Genomic DNA, 25,094 nt, shown 5'->3' with positions numbered 1-25,094 from the left:
ACCCCCACCATTTTCTGTCTCTCTCTCAAATAAGTAAATCTTTAAACAAAATAAAACAAAACAAACAGTGTAATAATGGCATAAAGACTGGTAAACAGACCAAAATAATAAAGGACCCAGAAACAAACTCACACAGTCAAATAATCTTCAACAAAAATAGTAAGACCAGTCAATAAGGAAAAACAGTTTCTTCAACAAATAGTCCTGGGAAAACTGGATACTGACATGTAAAAGAATGAGGTTGAACCCTATTTTCCACAATATACATAAGTCAACTCAAAATGGATTAAAGACCTAAATGTAAGATGTAAAACTATAAAATTTCTACAAGGAAACATGAAGAGACTTCATGACATTGGAGAAATTAACAACAAAAAAGTTAAAGAAAAACTCTTTTAAATTCATTTAAATTCAATTTAAATTTAAAAGGACATTTCTCCAAAGATGATTTACAAATGTCCCAAAGCACATGAAAAGATGTTCAACATCACTACATCAAAAGTCAGAGATCAAAACGGTGGCGACCTTGGGAAGGGACGGACAGTGACTAAAAGAGCAGAAGCAGAGGCTGGGATGCTGGATAATGTTCTCTCAGTCTGGGTGTGTTGGTCACACAGGTGTGTTCATTTGGTTTATGAAAATTCATCAAGCTTTACACATAACAATTACATTTTCTTAATACCTAACACTTAAATTAAAAATGTTGTTATAAAAGAAAATCACCCAAAAGAACAGAAAAAGAAAGAAAAAAACAGGAAGAAGAGATTTACTAGTGTTAAGCAAACACACATATAATAGGTTATATCTGTGAACTCTGTGATCACAGTAAATCAGCAATGCTCAGCAATGATTACTCCAACGATTTAGTCAATTGAAACGTGCTGCTGTTACTAAATCCTAAGGCAAGAGAAGCCAGTCATTATTAAGAAAGCAATCCTAACTGAAATATACAATTAACTTGGTTATTTTAATACTGCTATAAAGCTAAGTCTCTTAGGAAGTGCTAATTATGAAAGAAATGATATAGAAAAATAGCCACTCGGTACTAATTCATTCATTTAAATTTAAGTATTCACTGAGTGTTAGACAATGGAATGCTATTACAGACCCTGGCCTATAAAAAAGAGATAAACTAGATTATTCCCCCCGCCAGAAAGTGCCTCACAGTCCTCAACTAGAGACAAAAGGGGTCCTACCTGTACAAGAAGAGGAGGCAGATAAGCACAGGATGCTATGGGAGCACATTCAGGTTTTCCAAATCTGTTGAACTTTCTCAAACATCCCTTTCTAAAAAGAAATACTTCTAAACAGGAGCATGTGCAAACAAAGCTACCAGTGGCTAATTAAACTAAGCCCCCCTTCCCCACCCTCTGGGCTCTTAGGAATAAAGACAGAAAGAAAGTGTGCAAGTGGCAAGGCGGCTTTGACGCGGCGCAAACACAAAGGTTACTTATGCCCGTGACGCTGCTGCAGATGGTGCTGAACATAGCACGGACACTGCGCTTATGCAGAAGGGAGCTAGATTCCTGTTTACATATAAACATGGCACAAAAATCTACCTTCTTTGCCAGTTAACTGTAGAGACTTGGATCTGATGAGTGGGAATGAAGTTCTCCTTTTCAAATTCATATCATCGTAAGATGAGAAACACCTAAAACATGAAGAAAGTCAACACTGGGCACAATGCGTAAACGACATATAATTTACTCTGCAGCTGGGGCCTGATGGAAGCTGCTGAGAACTGAACATACCACGGAATACCAATCTCTAATGTAAAACTCCATTTACTGCTATTACATGTAAAAAAAATTAAGGATCATTCTCTAAAAGGTGCTATATTAAAATACCTATTATCCTCTCCCTTTGAATTCCACATTCGAGCATCCTTCACAACCAAAATATTTCAATGGTTTATGCACTTCTTATTAATGTTCTCTTTATTTCAGTCTATAGAACCTTCCAGATACAGGACTATCTTGCTAATTCCAATGTTGTTTTAACACTGCAATTTTAAGATATCATATGGGGAAAAAAAATTATTTCAGTATTCCCTTATTCAATAAAATTTCTCAAAAATATAAAAAAACACATAGTAAAAAATGTGAAATAAAATGCTGACATTACCTTTTAGGGCTTGGATATTGATTACTTTTAGGGAGTTTCGAAATATAATCTCCATCAAATTGAGAGGTGTTTCGACAACGCTGCATACAAAGCATTAGTCCCAAGACAACACAGAGAACCAAAGATATGACAAGATAGCTTTGTCGATCTGAAACCTGAGAGGAGAAAAAGGATTTAGTTATATTTTATATATTATAATAATATTAAATATTGTATTATTATATTTTATTATTTTAAAATTTTATTAAGGAAAAATGCCATGGAATATAAAATTCAAAGAACAAATCGTTTTAAACATTTTTTAATGTGTTTCAAAACCAAAAAATGCATGGCATGCTCTTAGAAAATGAACTACTGAGGTAATGTCTTACTCTGTCTTCTCCCCTCCTCCACAAATCTTTAAACATTTTCAAACCTATGGAAAACTTTTAAAAAATAGCAATGAATATATTCATGCCTTTCAACTATGTTCACCAATAGTTAATATTTTGCTACATTTGCTGTGTTTTTCCATCTGTACTATCTCCTACTTGGGGAGAAAAAAAAAAAATCTTGCTCCTACCTAGTCTAATCGCCCAGTTATTTAAGCAAAAAACATGGGGTCATCCTTAGTTCCCCACCCCACACATCCAATCTTTCATCAAGGCTTCTCCTTCTCTTAAATATTTCCTGAATTCAACAACTTCACAATGTTCTCCACTTCTAAAACCCTAGTCCAAATCGGTGTCACCTCACCCAGGTTACCATGACTACATCCTAACTGGCATCCTCCCCACTTCTGCTTTTGCTCTTCCCTAAGAGGCAATTCTCCAGAGCAACAAACAGGGAGTTTCTCAACATATCCTCAATGAGATGACCCCCATCACTTCTTAATTCTTTCCAATGAGTTGCAATGATTAGAATAAAGTTCAAACTCTAAATTGCCTACAAAGGCCTCCATGACCTGAGCCCCATCATACCCTGAAGGTACTTCTTACCCTCCTTTCCTTCATTCTGCTCCAGCCAGGCCAACTAAACATATCACATTGTTTCCAATCGTGGGTCCTTTGCCGGAGTGTGGCTAGTAACAGGTTTGCTCTGACCCAAGGCCCCCCGTTGAGCACTCAAGCTCTAATGCCACTGCCTCAGATAAGCCTTCCAAAACCACCGTAGCTAAAGGAGCAACCCTTACCACACCACTCCATACACACACATTTCATTCTGCATTCCACTGTCCCTCACATATATTTACTGTAAGTATTCCCCATCCCCCAAGAAGAGAGGCTCTGTGCAGTGCCAAGGATACTCACTGCTGTACACTCCAAGTACTATACAGCTCACACCCACATACAATGGATGCTCAGGAAATACTAAGTCAATAAAATTTTTGCTTTATTAAGCAACTCAATAAGCCTTTATAAACTGAAAATGACACATTAGTGGTCTGCAAAAGGCCTAACAGAACTGCTTTATAACCATATTTTAGGTTAAGACCTAAACTACAAATGCCTTTTCCAAAAAATTATCATAATTTGTGTATTTCCAAAACTTCAAAATGCCACATTCTGGTATTCTGAAGAAGCACTCTAGAAATTGACCATTTTGTTTGGTTGAAGTTCTTAGATACCATGTTCTTAACAAGCCTGCCTTTTTAACAACCTCTATATATGCAGTGTGTCTTACAAAACCAGTAATAACAATACCTCGCGTTTTAATTCTGCCACTGTTGTTGATAAGTTTGAAACAAGCTGTGTCATGTTGGTCAGCTGTGCCTGTAGTAACTGGATGGCTTCAGTTTGCCGCTGATCCTATGATAAAGGAAGAAATATTATTTTTGTGTGTATGAAAGTTTTATCTGTACATTATATACACTGTATAAGTTCCAGTAAAATTACTAAGTTCCTCAAGAAAAAAAAATATATTAATACAAGTTTTTAATGAATCAATATTGTAAAGTGTGACCAGAAATTTTTAAAAAAACAAAAAATGCTGAACCCTCCCTCTCCTTAGCCCTCCAAAAAACCATTTTGCTATTTACTGCTACCATTTGGATTACTGTGTAATAACAAATTACTTTTCAAGTTAATATCAGCTCCATGTGCATAAACCGGCTGTATGCAAAATAATCACTTTGTCAAATAAGTTTTATTTTTTTTTTAAAGATTTTATTATTTATGTGACAGAGAGAGAGATCACAAGCAGGCAGAGAGGCAGGCAGAAAGCCCGATGCAGGGCTCGATCCCCAGACCCTGGGATCATGACCCGAGCCGAAGGCAGAGGCTTTAACCCACTGAGCCACCCAGGCACCCCTATCAAATAAGTATTTTTAAGCCAAAGCAGTCAGCACAAAAACATATTGAAAAGTTTTTGAAAAATGTTTTTGGATATGAAGCAGGCTCATACCAAAAAATTTAAAAGTTCTATTCTGTTGCACACTAGGATGGAACTTAGAATGTCACATAGTCAAAACCCTACAACAGTTAATCTTGTCAATGCTAGAGTATCACCAATGAAAATAAATTAATCAAAAACACCCATCTCTCTAGCTCTAGATTTTCTTTTTAAGATTTTTAAATTAATTTATTTGATAGAGATCACAAGCAGGCAGAGAGGCAGGCAGAGAGAGAGAGGAGGAAGCAGGCTCCCCGCTGAGCAGAGAGCCCGACGCGGGACTCGATCCCAGGACCCCGAGATCACGGCCCGAGCCGAAGGCAGTGGCCCAACCCACTGAGCCACCAGGCGTCCTCTAGCTCTAGATTTTTAAAACTTTTATAATGAACAAACATGTTTTTATGTGAAATATTTGCATGCATACTTTAGGAAATTATGCATCATATTCCTCATCAGGAACCCATATTAGGGAGACTATCCTGAAAATTTTGACTTACTACTGAATTTGGGGAGGATCAGAAGAAGGCAGAATGTAAAAATCTAAGACTCTATTTAGGATCATGTATGAAGTAGTTATATAACCATTTATCACTCTAGACCTAAGTTTTCCAAACTTAGATTTATGTAAGTTATGTAAGTTTTAGGGGCGCCTGGGTGGCTCAGTCGTTAAGCACCTGCCTTTGGCTTAGGTCATGATCCCAAAGTCCTGGGATCAAGACCCCCATCGGGCTCCCCACTCAGTGGGAAGCTTGCTTCTTCCTCTCCTTCTGCCTGCCACTCCCCCTGCTTGTGCTTTCTCTCATTTAAATAAATAAAAACCTTAAAATAAATAAACAAACAAACAAACAAATAAATAAATAGGTTTTAAATCTCAACTGTGTGGGGGGGGGAGGAAGGGGGGGCCAGGGGGTCGGTGGGTTGGGAGAGATGGATGCATAAAAATATAACAAAAAGTTTCACTTACTTCCCTTACTGCAATACACTCTGGTAGTTTCTATCCTACTTCGTTTGTTTAAAATGCTTAACCTGACTCATAAAACTGTTTTTTCTGACTCACATTTGACAAATACTGATAAATTCCAGATAATTACATTTAAAGAAAAAACTATGAAATTTAATAAGTTAACACTTCTAATCAAGATTTATTTACAATACTTTTAATAATACATAAATTATTTTAAAAGTATTTAAGTAAGTCTTTGACATCAGAAAATATAGAGGGGAAATCATTTTAACCATTAAAATTAATGGAGTACTAAATAACTACTGTGTTCATGGGTCAGAAGATAATATTGTTAAGATGTCAATTCTCCAAACTGATGTATAAATTCAACAAAATCTAATCAAGATGCAAACAGGTTGTTTTTTGTAGATATTGAAAAGCTGATTCTAAAATCCGTATTAGCCAAAACAGTTTTGAAAGAGACGAACAAAGTTGGAAGATTCACACTACGTGACTTCAAGAGTTCCTATAAAGCTACAATAATCCCAACAGTCTGGTTATCAGCATAAAAAAAGATGAACAGAATAAAAAAGAAGTCCTGAAACGCACCCATATATACACACACACATACACACACACACACACACATATATAAATATATGTTGAATTGATTTATATTTATACATAAAACGTTCAGAAGAAAACTGAGGAAAAATTCTTTGTGACTCTGTGTAAGGGAAAGATTTTATAGAGCAAAGAGAGAACAGATAAATAGGTTTTAACAAATTAAAAACTGCTCTTCAAAAGACACTTCTAAGAGAATGAAAAATAACAAACTGGAAGAAAAATTTGCAAAGTACATCTCTAATAAAGGACTTGTATTTTGAATACATTTTAAATAACTCTCAAACTTCAATTTAAAAAAAAGACACTAAAGAGGAAATTTGTATGGAATCACAACTGGATTGTGTTCTAGTTTAGAGTTTAACTAGCAATAAAATGCACTAAACTCTAAAACCTCAGGCCTCCTCGCTTCATCCCAGCATCCCCTAGTCCCAGATAAACTTTTAGAAAAGTATAAAATTTCTTCATCATAGTAACACACTATAAAAACTTTTAATAAACATCTGGATATTATAATACTGAAATTGTGTGATACTGAAATTGTTTCCTTAAAATCAACAAGACAGAGTAATGGCCAATATTATCAATCATACTGCATCACAGATAACAGATAGAGGAAAAAAAGAAGAAATGAAAAGGTATAAGGATTAAAAAGAAGAAACAGAACTGTTCTTATCTGCAATCAATTAGATTAGCTGTGTAGAAAACCACAAAAGATTTGAGTTTAACAAAGCTGCTTAAAAAAAGGCCACTGCACTTCTACCACATATACACACACAGACTTGGAAACGTAATAGGAATAATGCTCAAGAAATTTTCTCTGGAGGAAAAACAGATGCTAATAGCTAGGTAATTTCCCAAATATGACATCACATAATAGGCTTTTACATCAACTATCAGGGGAAAGAAAGAACCTACACTACTTATCCTTCTTACCAGCAAGAGCCTATAAAATTCAAGAGAAATTTATATAAAAAGTAAATAAGAGTTGAAGATGACCCACCTGCTCCTCTGCTATTCTTGAAGTATTCTGAAGTTTTACTATTGTTTTATTAAAGGCCTTCTGCATTTCTTCCATTTGTTTTCGGTACCTGGGGAGTAAGAAAGGATTTATTAAATAGTTTTAATTTCTTATTCATTAACTTATTACTGGAAACACACTTCTGATTTCAATATGTGAGATAAATATACTTTTTTGAAAATGACTCTTACTGAGGCCTGGAACACTTACAAAAGTAAAATAAAGAGATCCCTTAGGTATCTTCTACCTTAACATCAATTCTCCATATCTCACTACAATGTAAGATCAGTCACATATGTGATCAATCAATTTATGACAAAGGAGCCAAGAATATAAAATGGGGAAAGAACAATCTCTTCAATAAATGGTGTTGGGAAAACTGGACAGCCACAGGCAAAGGAGTGACAGTGGACAACTATCTAACACCATACACAAGAAGTAACTCAAAATGGATTAAACACTTGAATGTAAAGAGAAACAGGTGGTAAGCATCTTTTTTTTTTTTGACAGAGAGAGATCACAAGTAGACGGAGAGGCAGGCAGAGAGAGAGAGATAGAGGGAAGCAGGCTCCCTGCTGAGCAGAGAGTCTGATGCAGGACTCGATCCCAGGACCCTGAGGTCATGACCTGAGCCGAAGGCAGCGGCTTAACCCACTGAGCCACCCAGGCGCCCGGTGGTAAGCATCTTGACACTGACCCTGGTGATGATTTTTTGGATTTGACAGCAAAAGCAAAAATAAACAAGTACATATCAAACTAAAAATTTTCTGCATAGCAAGAATTCCTATAAAGCTACAATAGGAAGCTATTATGATTTCCCCTCTATATTTTCTGATGTCAAAGACTTACTTAAATACTTTTAAAGTAATTTATATATTATTAAACCTATTATAGCTATTATAGACCGTTAGAAATAAAAAGGCAACTTGCCAAATGGGAGAAAAACTTTGCAAATCACATATCTGATTGAGTTAATATCCAAAATACATAAAGAACATGTAACACTCAGTAATAAAAAATTAAAGAATCCAGTGGCAGAGGATCTAAACAGACCTTTTCCACAAAGTTATATGAATGGCCAACAGGTACATGAAAAGATGCTCAACATCACTAATCATCATGGAAGTGCAAATCAAAATCATAACGAGATCACCTCCCATCTGTTAGAACAGCTATTACCAAAAAAGGTAAGACATAACACATGTTGGCAAGGATGTAGAGAAACGGGAACCCTTGTTGGTAGAAATGCAAACTGATGCAGTCACTCTGGAAAACATAAGGAGGGTCCTCAAAAATTAAAAATAAAACTAATTTATGATCCAGTAACTTGACTTCTGAGTATTTATCTGAAGAAAATGAAAAAAATCACTAAGTTGAAAAGATATATGTATCCCCATGTCTACTGAAGCATTATGTAAAACAGCCAAGCATGGAAGCAGCCTAAGTGTTCATCAAAGGATAAATGGATAAAGTAAATGTGGTATCTGTATACGATGGAGTATTATTCAACCACAAAAAAGGAAATCTTGCCATTTGCAACAACATGGATGGATGGACCTTGAGAGCATTATGCTAACTGAAATAAGTCAGAAAGAGACAAATATCATACAATCTCATTTATATGTGGAATATACAAATAATAATGAGAATAATACCCTCAAACTCATAAATACAGAGAACAAATTGGTGGTTATCAGAGGTAGGGGATGGGAGATGGGAGAAATGGGCAAAGGGGGTCAAAGGTACAGATTTCCAGTTATAAAATGTATAAATAAAGGGGATATAATGTACAGCATGGTAACTACAGTTAATAATACTCGGTCTCTGAAAGTTGCTAGGAGAGTACATCTTGAAAATTCTTGTCACAAGGAAAACATCTTGTAACTCTGTGCTAATGAATGTTAACTAGACTTACTGTGGTAATCATTTCACAATATATACAAATATTAAACCATTATGTTGTATACCTGAAACTAATGTCAATTATATCTCAGTTAAACATAAAAAAAATTAGTGATTTCTGTGATTCCTTTGTGGAGGCAGTTAGGGTAGGGAGAAACAGGTAGGAGGTACTTTTTTTTTTTTTTTAAAAGATTTTATTTATTTGCGTGAAATCACAGCACAAGTGTGGGTGGGGAGAAGGGAAGAGGGAGAGGGAAAGGGAGAAGCAGACTTCCCACTGAGCAGGGAGCCTGGTGTGGGGCTAGATCCCAGGACCTAAGATCATGACTTAAGCTGAAGGCAGACACCTAACCAGCTGAGCTAGCCAGGTGCCCCAGGCAGGAAGTATTTAAGTGGGCACGCATGTACATGCACACACAATTTGCCACTAAATTGTCTGTATGGGTTAGGAGGAAACCCATTAGGATATAATGGTGACCTTAGTGACATCTCATTAGTAGCATTTTCATTTAAAAGAAGAAGGGGAAGGTGGTGTTTCAGACGTTCTAGACACTTAGTGCCTAGGTGGTTGCAAAATGTTGGAGGAGAAGCCCTAAGGACCCTGCACACTTAAGGGATAAAAAAGACTAAAGAGGTATAAAAAATGGAGAACTGTGCCTGGGGTCCCTAATCATTGCACAAGCACGCTGGCACTTATGAGCAAAACAGCATGAATTATCACAACCAGAACTAGGATTCCAGGACTTCTCTGAAAGACTGCAGATGTTGCCTAATCATCCAATTCAGTGTACTCTAGTCCTCACTGATTTAAACTCTTGATATTTTGCCTAGTTCCACTAAGAGCTTCAATAGTTAATGTTTTTATAGATATTACATACACAGTATAGATAAATGTTATATAATTTTCACATGAGTACTATGGGAACCAAACAGTAGAAGGGGCTAAAGTTACAATAGAAGAAAAGAGAAACTTTTGAAGAAAATTAAAACATGTTGTCACCCTAATACATAAAGGTATTACATCACTCAGTACTTCTAAAAAAGAGAATCCGTTCTTTTAAGTCATTGATCGACATTCAAGTAACACTCTCCGCAGCTAAACGGTACTGACTACTACTATATGATGAGATAATTAATCCTCAACTCCTCTATTCAGAAATCATACTATGCTACTCACCTTGCCAAGCAGACTGTGCTAATTGATAATAAGGCTTACCTTTGGCTAAGCTCCTCCAGATAGCGGCCACTGAGAGACATGTTAACTTCTAAGGCTTTTATACGATTATTAAGTCTCATAAATACAGACTCCTTTTGGTTTGATCCATGTACAAGATTTCCATTAGCGTATCCTAGATCTGTCGAATTTTGCAATTCAGCATAGAAGTCTGTAGCTGTCCTCTGTAACCCTCTTAAAAGGGCATCTTCTGGAGACTGTTCTTCCTCTTTTACTTCAGGTAATGAAGAAGAATCCGGAACAGGAGTCAAGGCTTGCTTTGGTGTGTCAGCTATGTGCATTTTGGCTTCCCCATCTTCACCGTCTGGTATAGTAGCTGTGTTTACAGGTGGCACTACTGTTTCAGACAGCTTTGTGACAATGTGCATGGAGTTTGTATCTTCTTTTACAATATTATCCATTATTTCCTTAAGCTTATCTGTTTCATAGATCACAGATGGCTTCTCCATAGAACTAAAACTCTCAGACTTTTTTTCTGTCTCATTATCAACCTCAACAGAAGTCTCCTGAGGGATCACCTGAGATGATGTAGGTCCTGCCTCATATTTAAAAGGCTCAGATACTTCTGTTTTAGATAATGAATGGATTTCTGGAGTAACATCTAAAAGAAGAGACTGAGAAAGAGTTTGAGGATGGCTTGGTTCAAGTTCGATTGCAGCTGCACTGTGATTAATCAAGTCACCTTGATGCATACTACTTAGGTCACCTAGAACAATAGTTTCAGCCTCTTTTTCCTTTCTCTTACTGTCCAAATCTCCACTCGGGGGTTGCAATACTGAAACATCCACTGATTCTGCAGGAAGTGGTAATGGCGGCTGAGGCAACACAAGATGATCTTTTTCTTTACTCACAGTAGTTCTGCTACGTTGCCGATAAAGAGCAACTCTAACTGAACACCATTTATACATGTATTCCGTAAAACTAGAAATACAGCAAATTGTGGTCAGTTCACTGCAAAATATTTGTGTCTCTGACTCAAACCAGGGTGATGATTCATCCTCCTGTTCACCACTACCCAGAAGGGTCACTGTAGATGGACTTGCCTCCTCTTCTTCCTCTTGAACCAGTTGTACGATTGGACTCTCTTTTGGAGTATCTGGTGATGTTAGCTCTGTATCCTGTATGTGTCCTTCAGTGGTCACATACCTAGAAATACATAATCATAATTATATATCACTTTAATTAGAAGTCTAAAGTTAAAATTATGCTAAAAATTCAATGTATCATACATCAAATAAAAGATACTAGATACAGAAGAAACTAAAATTTTTTTTAGGATGAAATGTTCCCCTTCAAGTCATTTTTAACAAATAAGTATTATTCAGAAATGGTAACAGAAAGGCCATTTATTAAATGATAAGCCAGAAAACCCAAATCACCGTATTTACTAAACCAAACTTGCTTTTTTAAAATATCTATTTTAGAATTACTTATATGTGGATTCTAGGAACTAGAATCTGGGATTCTTAATATATGAATGCACTTTGTATTTGAGTATCATACTTTCAAAAGGTAGCTAGAAAATTCTTCTGTGGGTGACTTGAGGAATTCCAGCATAGCATTACACATACACACACACATTATCTGCATCTCTCCCTCCCCAAAGTAATCTTACCATCATCTTGGCTAATTTTCTATTATTTAAAGCCAAATACTTAAGAACGCTAATGAAAATGCTGACTAATAATAAATACTGCCCCATCTGTAACTTAATCCCATCTCTAGGATCTAGAGTCCGTATATATGGTAGGAATGTGTGGGGGGTGGAGCTGGTAGAAATAGTGCTGTAAATTATAACGTCTGTAGTTTATTCCAACATAAAAATAAATTTCCAGTGCAGCCCTTATATACAAAAGGTACAAACTGAAAAAATAAAGTCATTTGAATACCAAAAAAAAAAAAAAGAAACATCTTCATATATAATTTTCCTACTCTGACAAATTACTAAGAATTCCAGGAAATGTCTTTGAATAAAAACTAGTATCAGATTAACAAAGGTAGCAATAGAATAGTATCTAAAAGCTAGATCATCTTGCTGATAGCAACTGGACAAAACTAAAACATAATTAGACTATACTTCTCTAAATAGATGAAATATAGATACATGGTCTCTAATGACAACTCTTATGTCTTTATTGCTTACTATCTACAACAGAAATAATGACAGTAAAAAGGAGCAGTGTCTGAAGAAATGGAGGGAGAAAAACTAAAGTGAATTAATTTGGTACAAATTAAGTTATATACCATCTATATATAAATATCTTAGAGCTGTAATTTTAAAAAACTCAAAGGTGGGAAAAGAAGTAAGTCTTTCATAGTAACTTTAATAGTGACACCCTATCACAGATTCTTTCATTTTCATTTATCTTCTTCAAAGGACTGCCATACAGTCATCAAAAAGAATTTAAAACAAATATAAAGAAACATTAAAAAGTAAGCAATTACATTAAAAAATCTATTAAAATCAAACTAATAGAGAAAAGTAAAAACTACTACATTAGCCTGATGTGGTATCTTTCAACAAATATTCATATGTATATATAGAGGGGTGTGTGTATATATGTGTGTGTCTGTGTGCATGCATACACATATACGAAGTGAAATCAGTTTCCTTTAGTTCTGAAAAATAAGACATATATGTGCTGCTAACTGAAGAAGCCTAGTGCTAAAACTGGGACTAGCAGATACGCTCCACATAATTAGAAACAATACCAAGAATGTCCCTATCCTAAATAGATTTCTAGGAATCAATGACATAGACTGCTATATTTTCTCTCTAGTCATCCAATAAATATCTTTAATCACTTTCCGAATAAACACAGAATACAAAATTTGTCACTTGCCCTTCAAACCACAAAAAATCTCATTTTTTAAACAGAATGGTATTTAGGAATTATAACTCAAACCATACCCAATGCACATTTCATTATACATCTCCTGTTCAAATATCCCATCTTGTTAAGCAGAGTTCTAAGAGGAAAAGCTTTCAAAATTTTACAGGGTATATCTAGTGAAACACACATAAACTTAAAATAAACATACCCAATTATCCAGTCTATGAGCTTATCTGTTATAGATACAAAGTTCACATAGCAAAAATCTTAATCATCTCTAGTAGAAAAGACTTAAAAAAAAAAAAATGGGGATATTTTATGTTAACTACATGACAGACATTCTTGTCCAAAGTGCCCCACTGCAATCAGGGAGAAGACCTCTATCTAGTTTAATTTAAGAAAGTGAACACTCTAAGAGTTTGCTGTGAGACAAACAAATAATTTAAGAATCACTGCTCTAGGAATTTCAGGCACCCTTTATAGCTTTCAAGGCACAGCACAGGTACTTAATCAATGCTTTTAAATTTGAATTTAATAAATGAAAGCTTTTAAAATTTGTCCTCAAACCTATACCTACAGAATTAAACCAATTATTTGCAATAAGAAAAGGATTCAGTGTTGTGAATAATAGAAATTATATATAATATCAAAACAACAGTTTTGGTCTGGAGTGAAGTACATTCCTGGTACCTAAAAAAGCAACTTAGAGATATTTTAAGTGGCTGTGGAATGCCTGTCCCATGACTCAGAGCTTTCTATAGATAATCATTTCACACATAAATCCAAGCACCTTTCTGTATACAAGTACACTTAGCTCTCCATTTTCAAAGAACTCTAATAGCACAACAGAACTTACTCAAGTGATGGAACAGGAGTTGAAACAGGAGCTAAGTCAGGCATTTTAGCTGCAGCTGTGGCAGTGGCATTCTCAGATATACTTTTATTTCCTATTTTAAGAAAGATACCCACGTTGAGTTTAATTTTAAAAAACTATACCATGAAGATATTTCACTATAACAAATAAAGAACTTTAGTTTCTGGGGGAGGAAAAAAAGTCAAACTACTGCAGACTTTATTTTCTTCCATCAAAGTTCTTTTAGAAAGAAATGACCATACAAAATCAGAACTACAAATAATGCATATTCTTTTTCAACTTCTCAGATAATTTAAGCAAGGCAAATGACTATAAATTTTGTGTAATCTTACATGATTAACATGTCTTCTAGACACCTAAAGGAGTTACTAAAGACAATGAGAAGAAATGTATGGGTCATTTTAAGTTCACATTTAGAACTAAGGATTTTCTAAGAACAAAAAAGGCAAGATGGCTTATCCTTGCTATCAATACTCTTATCTGGCATTCTCTAGAGGAAAAAAAAAAGTTAAATTTTAAATTGAGTAGTTATTTGATAAAAGCATGCATGAAGTACCACTAGAAAGCTTCAGGAAAGAGGTAAGGGATAAAATTATTACTTCTACAGCAGGAAGAGTCAAAAAAGAAATTCATGAATTTTATATAGTCAGGATTGTATTATGAGAGAACTTGTGAAATTCAAATAAACAATGATTAACAGAAGATTAGTAAGTCTCTTTGATTCATTTCTGTATTTCTATATGAAAAATTAAGTTCCTTGGCTTATTAATTAATTTTCCTAACCAGAATGACCCTTGGAGTATCAGATATTTAAAAGACCCATAAAATGATCAGGTACCTTCTGTCAGGTCTTCAGTTTTTGCTCCCAGAATATTAGCGGCAATATTCACCATATTTAGAATGGCATCTAAAACAAAATTCAATCAGAAAAAATACCAATACACCTAAAAATTCTTATATAGCTTAATATCAGATAGTCCAGAAACGATTTATGATGGTCTTTTTGCATTTTGGGGGGACTAATTACCTTTTTGTTCATCTTACTACATAAGTCCAATACAGGACACAAATTTCATCCAAAAAGTATAAAACATAAAACTGAATTTTTAAGTTCAGAAGGAATTTAAAACTTAATTATACTTTTTTGGTTAACCTCCCCAAACCTTTTGCTAAGACACTATCTTCAACATAATACAAAATTCAAATAAAGTTCAACATAAAGCCTCTATTGGAGCAGGGGAAAATATGTGACAACCAAAATTAGTGTTTTACAGAAAAGCCTGTTTCTCTTTAACAAGTTCCTACAGTTTAAAACAAAAACAAGCTTGAAGAAGTAGTTTTTCCTAAACAGGTGATTTTTATAGATATAAATAAAATAGGACGATTACTACCCAAAGAAGAGCAGGAAAATTTTATTTTCAACTATGAACATATTTTATTTATTGATAATATGGTTAAATCCCAACTTGATATACAAAGAATCAAATTTCTTTGATAATTTTTAATGATGCTTAATGGATAACACAGGACACAAAATCTTTGGTGAATTGGGTGGGTATGGGCATGGACAGGTTAAGTCAAAGTTCTAAAACTCTCAATGCTGTAGGGAACGCTACCAGCATACCTGCAAATTCTGCCTCTCTTTCTAAGGAGCATACTCGGATGATGAGTAAAGTAGTAAAAACTTTAACATCTGAATAAATAGCCAAAGGCACATAAGTGTCACAAAATGCCTAACTCCACAGAACGCTGGTGCTAAGAATAGGTTGCTTCCATCTATGAGGTAATTTTAAGGGAAATTAATTTCCATCCCCAGTCTAATCTCTAACATTCTGCTAGAAGTTAATTCATCTATTTTATCAGGTTTTTCTCCTATTAAAATATTAACCTCTGGCAAGAGCTACATATTAAGTCTCATCAGTTATATCTGTCTTGTTTTCCTTTCCTGAGAGACCCATAGGGTTTTCATCACACTTTCAGTGAAAATCACAGATGTGAAAAGTAGGAAAGGATCGAAGGGAGGAAAAGCGAACAACAGTCTACCCGGAGGCCATCGAGGAAGCCAAGCACTGTCACCTGGAGCTGATCCGCATGTTTTATGGCGGGAGAAAATAGTGAGAGATTTTAGAGCATTTAAAGTGATAACGGGAGTCATAAATTTCTATCTTTACAAAGCACAGGAATGATACTTTGTTCCAATCATTGGTATAACACACAAAAGCTTCACACTTGCTTCACAGTAAATGTCTAGGATTTTAGGTAACCTTGCCCTTCCTTTGGCCAGACAAACTAGTAAACAAAGCAGCAGCGGTGATTCTAAAGCACGAGATAAAAACAAAAATGGAAGCACTGTATTTCCACACAAACCAAGATAAAGTAGCAATGGAAACTCTTTTATTTCCACATAAATCCACCTTAATGTCAACCAATGTCGCAAGAATATCTGATCTTCTACTTAGCCTGACAGCTAAAGTTCCGTCAAATAGACTGCTTCAGAGAATCCAAATTCTGGAATCCAATATATATTCTCAAGTCCTTTGTGCTTCAAAGGGCACTCTTACTTCACATAACAAATTTTTTGGCATTTAAATTCTGGGGCATTTGCTGTTAAAGAATTCAAGAACAGAATATATCTGTGGATCTGTGTAAAGAAAGCAGCTTTAGAGTATTATTTTTTAACCTAAACATAAAGAAGATTTATACCATCCTTCATTTAAAATACTACTTTTATCATCATTTCAGGGGGCTACTTGGTAACAAAAGCAAAATTTGGCAAATTTCTACATTCTCAGTCCATCTAAAAAATAATTTTGCTTCTATTCAGAGCACTGCCAAATGTAGTCTTATTTTGTCTTTTGAGAGAGAGCAGCTTTGTGAATATTCTATTCTGACCATTCCCAATTCGCGTACAAACACATGATGGCTTGTCATAATGTGGCCACTAAAAAAACCTTCTGAATAGGCTAAGGTAATAATTTGGTATGTAGTACCAAACTCAACATTTGTCCTTAATTTCTTCCAGAGTAGTCAACTCCTTTATCTTTGAGCAGGGCACTATTCATCCAATCTCATTCTTTTGGGAATGAAATTCTCCCCAGGGACCATCAACATGTAATACTCAAGGCTCCTTTCTCTATGGAAAACAAACTACCTATGCTACAACATAAAAAGACAAACCAACAAAGTAACTATTTCCTCCCATGTGTACTTAGATACCTCTGCTGCATGCCCACCCTCATCCTCCCTTCTCCTTCTAGGTCTTTAAAATACATACATTCATAAAAAATACTTTCATGTAAAAGAACACAAAAACTGTACTTTATCTTAAACATATACACAGAAACCTGGCCTTTAAGCAATTCTACAAAATGCAGACCATATTTAGAAGTAAAGGTAGATTTGCAAGAATATCAAGGTAGAGAATGGTCTGGAATATCCACATGACAAAGTACAAGGAAAGCAGAATGATACTAAGAATTTTTTGTTCATGTAAAATATTCAAATGTTCTGGTTCAAGGATGTAAATAAAAGAATCAAGCAGAAGAGCTGCCATAACTATACAAAGTCAAGAATGCTGCTTTCTCTAATGTAGTGATTTCTCCTTTTTTGGTAGCTAAGAGAATGATATAATGTCAAGAATGTCCAAATATTCAGTATGTATGTTCTTTGACAACCAAGTTCCAATAGAATCAATGTACTCTGGTGACATATATTTCCTGTATCTATTAACTGCTTAATACCAAAAGAAAAAGGAGTTAATATTAATATGTTAATATTAAAGCCACAGGGGGAAAAAAAACAAAAGGTTGGGGGAGGCACCAGGGTGGCCCAGTCAATTCAGTGTCTTGACTCTTGATACTGGCTCAGGGTTGTGAGATCGAGCCCCTAATGTGTTAGGCTCTGTGCTGGGCATGGAATCTGCTTAAGATTCTCCTCTCCCTCTACCCCAGGTTCTAAAAAGAAAAAAAAAAAAAGAAATTAAACCCACAGAATTCTGTTTTGGAGCCACTGTCTAAATTTAAAAGGTACATCAGGTTCAAAATTGGCCAATTTCAAGCTGATTCATAAAGTGTGATGATGACAGTCAAATTCAGATATTTCAGTGCCAGAGAGTAGCTCTTTCACCTGATTCAACTGTTAATTACTGCTTAAATGTTACACCACCTTGGAGGTGGTAGCAAAGTCAGGCTCAGAAATAGTCCCCGACTCTCCATAAGGACAAGCATGGAACACAGCTCTGGTAGGGCGTGTCCGTAACCTTCGTGACACGAAGTCTTATCACTGCAGCTACTACTGGCTCTTTTTTCTGAAACTTCAAGAGAAGGAGATCTTTTTAAACCCTATTTTCTATGGTGTAGGCTTAGCTGACATCTTCCCACCCTCCCTCCCTCTCACTAAATAAATTCTTTCAACACCAGAACACTGAAAGGTAAACAGAGAGAGCCATCAAAAGAAAAATAAATGATATGTTACCAAGAAACATATCTCTGAGGAAAAAGATCCCAAAGTAGAATATAAAGAAGATTCTTTATCTAATTAATACAAGTAATACTTTGGTCAATGAACTGATTACCAACAGGGAAATGCTCTCTATTGTGATATAAAATGAGTTTTGTCTAGGATAGTAAGGCCTTCTCTTCCCTAACAGTCTAGGGCTATTTTCTGACTCCATAAAATTAACGATGCTTCTAGACAGCTAATTAATGTAAGATCATTGAGCTATGATGACTACCACATAGCACAGATTTTTTAATACAAATCTGAGGACATGAACAACATAAATATCCAGATAGATAAAACAGCATCATGTTTTCACTCTTAAAACCATAGGAATGAATGAAGAACCTATTTTTAATGCTGTCATCAACTAGATACCTAAGAATGCTACTTAAAAGTAATCACTAATCTACAGAAGTCAGCTGACTAGCAGCAGAGTGAAACAAAGTATACGGAGCTAATATGCAACAAAGTTAAATATTACATAAAGGGGGGATGCCTGGGTGGCGCAGTTGGTTGGACGACTGCCTTCAGCTCAGGGCGTGATCCTGGAGTCCCGGGATCGAGTCCCACATCAGGCTCCCAGCTCCATGGGGAGTCTGCTTCGCTCTCTGACCTTCTCCTCGCTCGTGCTCTCTCTCACTGTCTCTCTCTCTCAAATAAATAAAATAAAATCTTTAAAAAAAAAAAATTACATAAAGGGTTCCTCTTCTACAGGTATTTTTAGCATTCTTCTTCCTTTGCCTTAAACAGCCCACTGAAGGCTAGTTTTCTATGGAGAGGACAAGGGGAAGAAGGGAACAGAAAAATGAAAAGATGGAAAAAACCAGGGGCAACACCTAGTTCCATATACCATAGCTATACAAAATATCTACCGAAATATATATACTAAAACCTAAAAAGATATAAAGAGACAATATACACAAGAGACTGGGATTGAAGCAAGTCAATTTACTAAAAGAAGCAAGGAAAAGGCACAAGAAATTAGTCATCGATCTCACGAAAATTTACTTTTATTATAATCAACCATTAATCTCCAAATAAAAACAAAACTCCTTCCAGTATTTTATGTTCTTTACGAATAACCAAAAACAACAACCATTAAAATGTACCTACCTGAATTATAACAATAACAATAAAGTGTCAGCTGGTAATGGTCTTTCCAAGTCTCCTTAGCTAGCTTACCACTAGGTTCAGATAATAGGCTGGCACAATAAAAACTGAACTAGTATCTTAGTCATTATTTCTTTAGTTTACAAAGAGTTTATTATTATTTTATTATGATGATGATGATGATTGTTACTGCTTGAGAATCATTATTATGGAAAAGAACAACCTTTGTGTTTGTAATTAATTAGGAAACTAACCACATCCATAGGTCAATGATTCCTTATTTGCTAGGATTTCACTGATGCCTACTACCTCTGAACTACCTACCATTTGAATTCCTTTCCCATCTAGTATGACTAGCCAGAAACTTCTACTCATATAGTCTGGACCTCTTTAATAATTCTTTCCCCAAGTAAATTCATAGTCCCTTCTCCTAAGGAATTTGCTTTAAAATATAAGCACTTAAGGTAAGAAAACAAACTTGTACTTACATTTTTTCCTTTCTTTTCATCCACCCTTATTATTTTATCTCTATAGAAATACATTTCAAAGCTATTATCTTTGATTTCAACTCAAGTTCAATACTTAGGGGGAGAGGGGCTTCCTAAACTATATACCACAACAAAATATCCACATATGTCAGGGAAAAAAAAAGTTGGGAAATATTTTGATAGTGTCTAAGAAAATCCCCAAATACTCACTTGTAGCGGAACCAAGAAGATTTTTTGAGGATTTATCCTCCCCAGTATTATAATCCAGTGGATAATCTGTTTAAAGAGAAACTGAAAGTAATTACTCTGGGAACTATCTCCAGTAATATATTTAAAAGCTCAAATTATGTCCTGTCAAAGTCAGCTGGCATTTAAAGCCTATTTTATAATAAATATTCACTATACATCTAAAATATGTTCACAAAAAGAAAACAAGATTCATAAGCCATTTATCAAACTGATAAGCCAAGGAAAATAATTCCACTGCTTACCAAAATTTTAATCACATTTGTAAGACTTTATTAACTTTTCCATGTACTTTACCAACTGCTGGTAAATGTCTTCATTTCACTTACAGGAAAATTAAAGAAGGTAAAAATTCCATTTTTCAGGCTATGATTTAAGATCTCCTAAAATTAGGACTTGCTTGATAAAGTATAAATGGAGGGCGTCATAAAATCCTCTCCTATCCCTTCAGGCTATGAGACTTTAAAAAAGCAAAAAATATACATAATAGTCACATGTCTTAAAGTCACTTACCATAGTCCTCATCATATAATTCTTGACGTTCTGACTGATACTGGGAATCAGCAATCTCTTCATATTCTTCAACCATGCTAGTGCCAAATACCCTGTTAACAACAACTCCATTAAAGACTTTTCGAAACAAAACAGAGTTGTTCCGAGTCATCTCTTCATAATAAATGACAAAATACATTAACTTTGGTAATTTTTTGAGGGCCATTAGCTTTTGGACTCCAAAATAATGACAGTTTCTCAACCTGTAGTCATCCATCCACTGTTTCCATTAAAATTTTATCTATTCAAGGCATTTAAAAATGTGATGGCCAGTTTTATCAGTCCAATAATTTTCTATATACTATCATCATAAGCAAAATACCAAGCAAGCTAGACCAGACAGACATGATGGTTATTTTTTCTTAGAGTAAATTTTTACATTTTTCTAAAATGCATTCAAGAACAAGAAAGGTTTACAAGCTTATACTTCTATAGTATTAACTACACATAATAGAAAACTATTTCTTCACTTTAAGTATGTTGGGATTTTTGCGCACCACTTTAAAAAAAAAACACTTGGGGGCGCCTGGGTGGGTCAGTGGGTTAAGCCACTGCCTTCGGCTCAGGTCATGATCCCAGGGTCCTGGGATGGAGCCCTGCATCGGGCTCTCTGCTCAGCGGGGAGCCTGCTTCCCTCTCTCTCTCTCTGCCTGCCTCTCTGCCTACTTGTGATCTCTCTCTCTCTGTTCAATAAATAAATAAAATCTTAAAAAAAAAAAAAGAAAAAAAAACACTTGATAAATGTCTGTTGTTCTGTATTACCTTATAAGGCTTAATGGACAAAAGTGCTCTGATCCAAAATGTGATACCAACTCTACCTAAAGAATAAAAAGCACAATGCATGTGAGATTATCTAACAATATATGGAGTTTCTTTCATATAACATTTCTAAAAATAAAGTCCTCATTTCCCCAAAAATCAGTAACTGTAAAGTTTTGCTTTTTTGTCATGCAGTAATATGCCATGCCCTGTTATTCAATATTGCAAAAGAGAAGGTTGCTAACCTTTATGTATTTGATGAACATCTGAAGCAAGAGGAAGGAAAAGAAAAAGAAATCAGTTCCAAAGTCTGAATAACATGCTCTAAGCAACATTTAATATTTGTAAATTATATTGTATAATTATAGAAAGCAATGTACTGTGATGGATAACATTGTAGTACTCTTATTTCTTTGCAGAAATCAAATCAATGATTTAAATTTTTACCACCAAAGCTAGAAAGTATAATCCACCTGTAACAATGAAATTAACTTTAAGGTTAAGTTGAATAACCTAAAATTCATTGCTGCTGTTTTACCTGTCAGAAACAAAAACATCCTAAAAGTAATAAAGAATATCTAGAAACAACCTGTGTCTTAAATTAATTCAAATAGTACAGATGCTTCATGTATATATCTCTCTATATATAGGTACATATGTGGATATACACATGTACATACATACTGATAAAAAGATTAGCATAACAATATTTACTCTTATACCATATTGTACATAAATTTTTTAGGGAAAGCATGAATTTTTCAGATGTTATGTTATTTCAAGTATAACTTACAGAATTAAAAAATATATTATCAATCCACTTTTAAAATAAGGCTATTAGGGCGCCTGGGTGGCTCAGTGGGTTAAGCCGCTGCCTTCGGCTCGGGTCATGGTCTCAGGGTCCTGGGATCGAGTCCCGCATCGGGCTCTCTGCTCAGCGGGGAGCCTGCTTCCTCCTCTCTCTCTCTCTCTGCCTGCCTCTCTGCCTACTTGTGATCTCTCTCTCTCTCTCTCTCTGTCAAATAAATAAATAAATAAATCTTAAAAAATAAATAAATAAAATAAAATAAGGCTATTAAAAAGTAGACCCTACATCTGGGTTTAGTTTTGGGATAAGGAAACCCAGGTAAATGTCTATCTTTATTGACATTAGGGAAATCCAGGTAAACGTATATATTTATTGACATATAAAATCTTTTTTAGAATTGTTTTTTAGAAAAATATTTTAGAAAAAATGTTTTTTTTAGAACTAATGCTACCAAAAAGAACTTTTTAGAAAAGTCATCATCAAGATGCTTTATAGTGTCCCACCATAAAAAGAACCAAGTAGGAAATGGCACTTTTTATACCACCAGTAAGTTATGTTCTGCCATTATTAATAAAGTAGATGGTATAAAGAATGATTCTTAGAAATATTTCATTACCATGTGGGTTGCCTTAATTGTAAAATTAAATACAATTGTATCACCTGCCAAATAATTTTTAAAAATTTTCCTTATCACAGTGTAGAAACTGCTATATAAAAAGGTCATTAAACAACTGTTTAAAAGAAATGGAAAATACACCTTCATTTTCTGAATACTGTTTAAGCATTAACAGAGAATATCAACTGTATTTTTAAAAACAGAATTTAGCATTTCTATATTGAGACTAGGAATACTACAAGTTTACCCATTCATAGAAGCCAATTTAATACATGCTTAAAAAAGACACAGACAGTAAAATCCCAGAGGATGATCAGGTAGTTTAAGTTCTCATATTTAAAGAAGAGAAGACAGAAATTAGAGCTGCTATCATTCCAAAAGGTCATATTATAAACAGTGGTATTTCAAGGAGTACTATTATTTTAAAGAAAAAAGAGGGGAGCAGAGGAATAGAAAACTCCTGTATTTTGTCTAAAATCCAATTCAAGAGTGATAATTCTACTTTGGTAGATAATTCCACCTCGCATTGGTGGAGAAAGCAGCAGGAATACTGAATGTAAGTGTTTAAAAGTTTATTTGAAATTGGTATTTGGACAATATCTCACTTGAACATACAACAAAGAAGCGAAAAGATATAAAACAAATAACTGGATATTAAAATTAAAATGATCTAAGAATCAAATTCTAGTAAAAAAATCAGACCTGCTTCAAAGACTTCAGTATTTGGGTTTTGAAATACAGAGAGATGAAGATAACATTTTACATAGCGATTCAAAAAATTTTAAGACATAATCTGAAATCTCATCAGAGCTGCAAGTATCAAAAAAATTAGCATAAGTGTCGGGTTAAACAAAAGGGAATGTATTCATATTTGTTTTGTAAAATAATAAATGCAGGTCAGAATTATTTTATCAAAAAGAATACTGCATTAAATTTCCTAAGTTTTAGGATTTTTAAAAAGGTGGGGTAAGGTATAAAAAGGTATGAATAGGTATGTTTTCATTATAAAACATAGTCCGGTAGGTATAAACATTACCTTCACATATTTTGCATACATCTGCTCATCTAAAGGGAAACTCTGGACATTCCTCTCATCTCTACCATGAAAAGTACCCAGCTTAATCCACTTATTTGTGGGATATCTAGGAAATATAAATATAAACATTCTTTTTAAAAAATCATAAACCACATGTTGAGAAGTTCCAACACATCTTCAAAATATATCTCGTTTATTTTTTTCCCACTCCAAGTGCACACATTCACTTAACATAGTTTAAATAGGAGTAAAATATTGAAGAGATGCACTTTCTTTTCCAACTAAACGCTGACAGGTTTTTCTTTACAGGTAAAGAATATCTTTCAAAACTCACACCATTATCAAAGAGAAAACAAAAAAAGAGTAAGACAAAAGGCAGGACCAAAAAGCTTCTTAGGTTTCCAAGTAAACTGGAGGTTTTAAAACAAAGAGTAGTCAAGAAATTGTTTTGGAGGGAGGTACTACTCTTCACGTACTAACAAGTGTGTGATGATAAAAAATATAAAGAAAAGTGCGAGTGGAAAGGGAAACAGAAAAAATCCTTTACCATTACACTATAATTTTACAGATCGTACATAGCTACTCCCCCTCTTTAAAAGAAAATCGAACATAAAAGCCTTCTAGTATCATTTTAATTTCCTACAGTGTTTTAAAAATCCCTCAAAGTAATGGAGTACTCTTAAAACTAAAAAATACTTAACTTGTCAAAGCTGGGTATGTCCATTTGACATATAAGAAAAGTACAGTGCAGAGAAAAAGGAGTGATCTGAGCAAGGTTATTAGTGAAAAATGGATGGAATTCAAGAGGTCTTGAGAATTAATTTCGATAACTGGATTATGTGGTGCAGAGTGTGAGGTGGGAGAAGAGAATGGAAGACCATTAATGATCGACAACAGAAGAATAGCTAAATAAATAACAGCATACTACCATTTCGGTAGTATGAAACTACCATTTCAATATGCCATTTCAGAGACGCTCAGAAAGTATTTATTGAATGAGTAAATACTGTCAATGAAGGAAAAATATAAACTATTCATTAAAAATGGCATACT

General features: G+C 34.6%; 1 protein-coding gene across 3 annotated transcripts in view; it reads right to left on the bottom strand.

Moving 5' to 3' along the window:
• Window positions 1-25,094, bottom strand: part of SUCO (SUN domain containing ossification factor) — a 95,383-nt gene that overhangs the window by 16,888 nt on the left and 53,401 nt on the right. For 2 of the 3 annotated variants that reach the window (XM_044266988.1, XM_044266989.1), the window contains exons 11-22: window positions 24,042-24,147; window positions 21,827-21,847; window positions 21,585-21,640; window positions 20,784-20,875; window positions 20,235-20,300; window positions 14,765-14,833; window positions 13,909-13,999; window positions 10,201-11,364; window positions 7,065-7,152; window positions 3,807-3,911; window positions 2,125-2,279; window positions 1,560-1,651 (exon numbers count right to left, since the gene is read on the bottom strand). In XM_044266988.1, the coding sequence (XP_044122923.1) occupies window positions 1,560-1,651; window positions 2,125-2,279; window positions 3,807-3,911; window positions 7,065-7,152; window positions 10,201-11,364; window positions 13,909-13,999; window positions 14,765-14,833; window positions 20,235-20,300; window positions 20,784-20,875; window positions 21,585-21,640; window positions 21,827-21,847; window positions 24,042-24,147 (2,105 nt within the window). The remainder of the gene's footprint in view (window positions 1-1,559; window positions 1,652-2,124; window positions 2,280-3,806; window positions 3,912-7,064; window positions 7,153-10,200; window positions 11,365-13,908; window positions 14,000-14,764; window positions 14,834-20,234; window positions 20,301-20,783; window positions 20,876-21,584; window positions 21,641-21,826; window positions 21,848-24,041; window positions 24,148-25,094) is intronic. The other variant, XM_044266990.1, reaches the window with a different exon arrangement.

The sequence above is a fragment of the Neovison vison genome, chromosome 10, assembly GCF_020171115.1.
Source record: "Neovison vison isolate M4711 chromosome 10, ASM_NN_V1, whole genome shotgun sequence".
In the NCBI taxonomy this organism is placed as follows: domain Eukaryota; kingdom Metazoa; phylum Chordata; class Mammalia; order Carnivora; family Mustelidae; genus Neogale; species Neogale vison.
Note: the sequence above shows the minus strand (reverse complement) of the source record. Positions and strands in the feature narration are given on the sequence as shown.